The 7,055-nt window shown below is 41.4% G+C and overlaps 1 protein-coding gene across 1 annotated transcript in view; it reads left to right on the top strand.

The window, feature by feature from the left end:
- Positions 1 to 3,209: 3,209 nt before the first annotated feature.
- The window catches only part of LOC101654848 (probable small intestine urate exporter), a 17,131-nt gene continuing 13,285 nt past the window's right edge, over positions 3,210 to 7,055 (top strand). Inside the window, 2 exon segments of the mRNA XM_045295751.1 lie at positions 3,210 to 3,219; positions 6,899 to 7,055. Of these exon segments, the coding sequence (XP_045151686.1) occupies positions 3,210 to 3,219; positions 6,899 to 7,055 (167 nt within the window).

Genomic DNA, 7,055 nt, shown 5'->3' with positions numbered 1-7,055 from the left:
AATAATAATATTTAACTTATCAAAGTTTGAGAGGGAGGGTGGGTGGGGGAGGGAGGGGGAAGAAATGGGTAGCTGATATCAGGGGCTCAAGTGGGAAGAGAATGCTTTGAAAATGATGATGGCAGCATATGTGCAAATGTGCTTGACACACTGGATGAAAGTATGGATTGTGAAAAGAGATGTAAGAGCCCCCAATAAAAGTATTATAAAAACAAAAATAAGACAGAGCAAAACAAAGCAGCAAAAGAAAAGAAAATAACAACAACCAAAAAGGGCAAGCATATAAATAGTTCAAGGTCTGTTTGTTGACCTTTAGGAATGTTTTCCAGTGGAGTCTGATGGGGTGCCAAACTCTGGCCCCACAGCCTATTTTTGGTATTTCCCGGCAAGACTTCCTTGCTTTGTTCCTCTTCCTGTTCTGTTGCAGGGCTATTATTCTTAAGATACATAACAAGTTACAAAGCATCCTGAGGCATAGTGAGTACATTAAAGGAATACTATAATCCTTTAACCTTGATGTGTATGTTCCATGACTGCTCCTTATCAATCTTATGCTATGACCAGGAAAGCTGAAAGAGTCAAATTGACCTCAAACAGGATGTAAGCGGTAATGAACATTCGCACTCTTGTTTGAACTGTTGTGAAGCAATTAAAGCGTACAATGAAAAACTTATGAAACACTCGGTAAAGAGATTTTATTTAGCTAGGGCTAAGCCCAAATCAAAATAGCCTACAGTCTTGCACACAACTTACAGGATGACCACCTCAGGTCACAAAATGGAATGCAACTACATCACTTCATAACTAACAAATCACAACATTACTTAACTGCCGTATGACACCATTAGTTAACTACCAAATCATAGCATCCAATACTTACCAAATCACTGAGACCCACAGCCCAGTCACGTTGACACACAACCTTAAATGTCACAGCCCAGTGTTACTTTTGCCTTGCCACTTGGCAGAGTAATTTTTCTTACTATTGTCATGATGAAAAATGACGGATAATGAGATAGTCGTTAAGTGAGGAATAGGTGTATCAGTGAAATAAATTAAGTCATTAATTTTAAAAGGCCTATTACACAAGAAAATATGATAAAACCCCAATGAAAGGATAGTCAGTGTTATAGTTAGTAACATAATTAGGCACCGATCAGTTACAAGAAAATTCACTGCTTTAATTCCAAGATCCAAAAAACTCCCAGAACAAATGCACAATTCCAATACTTTATTTTCTGATTACCAGGGTTCTACCAAACTCGACCCATGACTTCTTGGTCACGGCTTATACCTTTATTATATAATAATGAGTATGATGAAAGTAAGAATTTAATTCTGGAAATGTCAAAAAACATGAGTGGTATATGCAAGATTGAATTATACTAGAATGTTTAAAACATAATCTTATCATTTTATAGTGTGATGTGTGTGTGTTATTTCAGTGAGTGCACTATTTGTGACTCCTACTGGTCTGTAAGCTTGTTGTCCTGTGGTGGTATGTGTTGTTGTGATGCGGGGAAACTATGTCACTGGTATGTCAAATATCAGCCAGGTGACCACAATGAACAGATTTTCACATCGTTTTGAGACTGAAAGCAGACTAGAAAGGAGGAATAAACTGTCCTTTTCTGAGGAATTAGCCACCAAAAACCCTATGAATAGCATTGAATCATTGTCAGTTACTGAAAACCTAATGGGTAGAAGCAGAACACTGTCAGAGATAGGGTGCGAACAGAAGCTCCTCAGGTTGGGAAAGGCACTGAAAATCTGACCGAGGAAGAGCTGCCGCCTCAAAGTAGAGTTGAGTTGGCTGGAGTAAAGTGTGGGAATAAAGCTTTCGGGAGTTTCATTTGCTAATGAGGCACCCCTCAAAGTAAGCTGCAAAGATCAATGAATAATTGAACCTTGGAATGTGCAAAGTATGAGCCTAGGAATATTGGAAGTCATCGAGCATGAAAGGGACCAGGTAAAGATCCATAATGTAGGCACCAGTTAGCTGAAATGGACCAGTATGGCTTCTTAGCCCACTGACTGGAAAAGATCCATATTTATACCCATTCCAAAGAAAGGTGACCCAACAGAATGCTCAAAATAAGAACAAATCATTGACATCCCATCTAAGACATTTTTAGGGGGTGGTGGTGGCGAGGAATCATCCAGAAATGGTTGCAGCAATACACTGACAGGGAGATGCCAGATTCAGGCCTAATTCAGAAGAGGACATGGAACAAAGAACATCGTTGCTGAAGCCAACTGGATCTTGGCTGAAAGTAGCGAATCCCAGAAAGATGCTCCCTTGTGTTTTAGTGACGATGCAAAGGCATTCAGCTGTGTGGGTCATCACAAACGATGGCTGGCCTTGAGAAGAACGAGAATTCCAGAACACTTCATGTGCTCACGCAGAAACTGTACACGGATCAAGAGGGAGTTGTGAGAACCGAATAAGGGTTGACAATCAGGAAGGATGTGTGCCAGGGTTGTAACCTCTCACCATATTTAGGCCATCTGTATGCTGAGCAAATAATTAGAGAAATTGGATTATATGAAGAAGAATGTGGCATCAGACAGATGAACCCCTCAGGATCAGTGGCGATACCAGGAGGGTGGACGGAGGGTGAGGGAGGAAGGGGGAACAGATTACAAGGATCTACATATAACCTCCTTCCTGGGGGACAGACAGCGGAGAAGTGGGTGAAGGGAGACGTTGGATGGTGAAAGATATGACAAAATAATAATAATTTATAAATTATCAAGGGTTCATGGGAGAGGGGGAAGCGTGGAGGGCGGAGAAAAATGAAGAGCTGATACCAAGGGCTCAAGTAGAAAGCAAATGTTTGAGAATGATGATGGCGACATATGTACAAATGTGCTTGACCCGATAGATGCATGGATGGATTGTGATAAGAGTTGTACAAGCCCCCAATAAAGTGATTTAACAAAAAAAGAATGGAGGAAGCCATGGTATTTTCAATCACCTCATATGCCTGTGAAAGTTGGACACCAAATAAAGAAGACTGAAGAAAAATCAATGCTTTTGAAATATGGTGTCGGAGAAGATATTGCAAAGACCATGGACTGCCAAAAGAACAAAAAGATCTGTCTTGGAGAAAGTACAGCTAGAAAACTCCTTACCGTTAAGGATGGCGAGAGTTTGACTCACGGATTTCAGACATGTGGTCAGGAGAGACCAGTCCGTGAAGTAGGACATGGAGCTTGGTAAAGTGGAGGGACAGCACGAAGGAGGAAGGCCTTCGACAAGATGGATTGACACAACGGCTGCAGTGATGGGCGCAAACATAAGAACAACTGTGAGGAGGCACAGGACCGGTGGTGTTTCATTCTGTTGTACATAAGGTTACTCTGAGTTGGAATCAGCGCAACAGCACCTAAAAAGTACAGATATGGCAATGCATTCGCCTTGCTTCGTGTTTACTGTGGGTGCTCTTATTATGTGAGAAGATGGGCTGGAGCGAGAATGGTCTCAACTGAGAGCAACAGAAGCAGGGCAGGCTAGGTAAATTTTGCCCACATGAAGGTGTAGATTTTCTTAGTCTACCAATTTTGAAGGTATACTAGATAAAGCCCTTGGATGAAAGAATTATGCGAGTGCTTTCAGATTTAGTGTTGCTTGTAAAACGCATTTGTCGAACTGTTTATGAAGGTTGAATCACGTTTAGTTTTCTGAAAACGAAATTTGAATCATCCTTATAGTCGATTCTCATCTTTATTTCATTTGATAAAATGTGCAATCTTTTCTCTTATTTATTAAATCATTTATTTTCGGAGGGAAAATTTGGATGATAAGTAAAAAATGTTCAAGCAGGCAGCTGAAGGTTTCAAACATTTTTGTGTGATACACAATCAAGAAGTTGGAGACCACTTTTATTCAACTTGTTTATGTTTAAGCAGTCTTTATGGTGGCGTTTATCTTGTTTAGATACTTCCCATCATACTGTTGGCTATTTAACAGATAGAGTTTTAATTCTATCACTTCCCCTTTTCTTCTCAGCCTTTGATTTTTTTAAAAAAAAATCATTTTATTAGGGGCTCATACAACTCTTATCCCAATCCATACACACATCAATTGTGTCAAGCGCATTTGTACATTCATTGCCCTCAACATTCTCAAAACATTTGCTCTCCATTTAAATCCTCGGCATCAGGTCCTCATTTTCCCCCTCCCTCCCCGCTCCCCCTCCCTCATGAGCCCTTGATAATTTATAAATTGTTATTTTGTCATATCTTGCCCTGTCCGATGACTCCCTTCACCCACTTGCTTACCTGAGTGTGTGTGTGTGTGTGTGTGTGTTTAGTCCTTTTGCAGAGTTTCAGAAAAATGAGGAATCCACTCTTTCCTTGAAAAGATCTCTTAAGAAATGTACCCAAAACATTGAATTTCTTTTTTCATAATAAAAAGAACTTGTATCAGTGAAGATTTTTTAGGTTGCAGTTACAGAAGTCAACTCTGCATTGGCTTAGGGACAAGTGGATTTCTTCAGAGAAGGTGAGCTGGAGGCTGCTCCCAGGATCAACGAGAAGCCTGAAGGAACAGACAGCGTCAGTGATCTTACCGCCAGGAACTTACTTCACTGATAAAATACATGAGATTCAACCCTATTTTCCACCTCTCTCCTATCTTCCTACTCGACATAGATCATTTAATTGACAAAATTCAGGTTAAATAGTCCACTCCTTGGCCTTCCCTAAAACTGAAGATCTGTGGACTGACCCTGGATACTTCCCTTCAGCTTCCAAAGGAAGGACACCATCCTTCACTATCACACTAAGTTTGCACACAGTGGGCAAGAACATATCAGCCAAAATGAAATCGGAATGCTAGTAAGAAAGGATAAGAAATCCTGGAAATATGTTGACATACAATCTATCCCGCCCCTCTCCCCCCACCTTTTTACTTGTAGAGTAGAACTGGTTCTACCTGAGCCAATTGTTTGCCAGAATAACATGCAGGTGGTTCTTCTATCTGGAGCCCTGGTGGTGTAGTGGTTACAGGTTGGGCTGCTAACCTCGAGGTTAGCAGTTTGAAACCACCAGTGGCTCTGTGAGGGAAAGATAAGGTTTTCGATGCCTGTAAAGAGTTGCACTTATAGAAACCTGCAGAGCAGTTCTCCCCTGTCCTATAGGGTTGCCAGGAGTCAGAATTGACCCGATGGCAGTGAGTTTGATTTTGAGGGTTGGGATTTTCTTTGGGAACCCTTTTTATTTCTTTGAGTGCCACAGCAATTCTATAGATCGGAACTATACCCCAGCTGGTGTTAGTTTATATATGCGACTAACTTATTCACACAACCTGTGAGTCTGCCGAGGGAGCCCGGGTTATAGACATCGACCACAGGTGACTACAACAGCTTTAGTCTGTGTTTCTTGAAATTGCTATCAGAGTGATTGTGTCCACTTGTCTTTCTGAAACCCAGGAAGTGTACCTGCCCTTTCTGGCACGGGGTGCTTCAGTCCTACAAAGTGCTTCCCACTTTTGGGGCGAATAAATCCTAGTTTTCCAGCATGTGGAGACACCTCCAACCCCATATCATGGGAGAAACTTGCAGAGAAATTGAGTGGCATGCATGTAAATTGAGTGGCATGCATGCTACTCTGAGCATCATGGAGATTAGCGGACCAAACCTTATTCACACCTTTATGATAACCCAGGAGCTTGAAAATTCAAGACACTATGCCACTCAGAGCTCTCATTTTGTTGAGCTTCTTGGAAATAAGCCCAGAGCACGGCTGATGATCCATTTCAAGAAGTGGCCTATGTGCATGGTACACGGAGGATGGCTGTAAATGAGTCTTTGTCCTCACACACAGGTGTAAAGAAGAATGGAAGTGTCTCTTATGGGTTCGGAGTAATGGCCTAGAACATTATTTTTAATTAAGGCAGGATGCGGCTATTGAGGGCTTCTTTCATTTTTAATGGAAAACAGCCATGCTTCTTTTTATTTTTTTCCCCCAAACCATTTTATTCGGAGCTAATCCAGACATCATACCATTCCATAGTTCAGTCACATCAAGCAGTGCTGCACTTTATTTCATTGTGCCTCACAGATAGGGTTTATTTATTTATTTATTACACCTCGAAGGCTTGTTGCAATGGCTACCCCCCACCACCAATACAGCAAGTTGATCAGGGTCAATTTTCCAACGACATGTACTCACTTCATGTCTTGTGTCGCATTTTGGCAATTCTCACGATATTTTGAGCTTTTTCATAATGCAGTTTGCACACTTGGAACCCTGATGGCATCGTGGGTTACAGGTGGGACTGATCACCAGAAGGTCAAGGGTTGGAAACCCCCAGCTAGGCTGAAGGAGAAAGATGAGTCTTTCCATCCCTGTATGGAATTACAGTCTCAGAAATCCCCAGAGACAATTCTACTCCTTCTTACAGGGCCACTGTGAGTGAGAAACAACTTGAGCGCATTGAGATTGGTTGGGAGTAATTATTATTACTTAATCATTTTATTGGGGGCTTGTACGACTCTGATCACAATCCATGCGTACATCCATGTATCAAGCACATTTGTACATTTGTTGCCATCATCATTTTCAAAAATTTTCTTTCTAATTTTCAACAACTTTGCTTCCAGCTAATTGTTTCTCTAAATGAACCTCTTTCAATTCCCAATCACGTCAGAATTTTCTTGGACTCAACACAGTACACTTTTCCTCCATACGTTCTCTGACTAACTTCACACACATTTTCAGTCTCCCACAGAGCAACTTTCTGAGGGGACGACTTCAGCCCTCACCTCCCAGCGAACTATTGCAAAGTCAGCCTTCCCTGTATTTCTGACTCAGAAACAGACAGCAAGATTTTCTTTCTGGACATGAGAAGAGTATTCTTACGCTAAGACGTTCCTGTGTCTTCTTATTTTAGGAGTTTGTGCTGTCCGTTATGGGCTGGCCCTCATTTTACAGATCTGTAATTTTACAATTTATACTCAACAACTGAACATGAGCATTGCCATCCCAGCCATGGTGAACCATACGACCGCATCTAGCCCTCCCAACACCTCCACAGAAAGACCCTCCAC

The sequence above is a fragment of the Echinops telfairi genome, unplaced genomic scaffold, assembly GCF_000313985.2.
Source record: "Echinops telfairi isolate 266 unplaced genomic scaffold, ASM31398v2 ScPeMD7_5868;HRSCAF=6743_0, whole genome shotgun sequence".
Lineage (NCBI taxonomy): Eukaryota > Metazoa > Chordata > Mammalia > Afrosoricida > Tenrecidae > Echinops > Echinops telfairi.
This window is presented reverse-complemented; position numbering and strand designations above follow the sequence as displayed.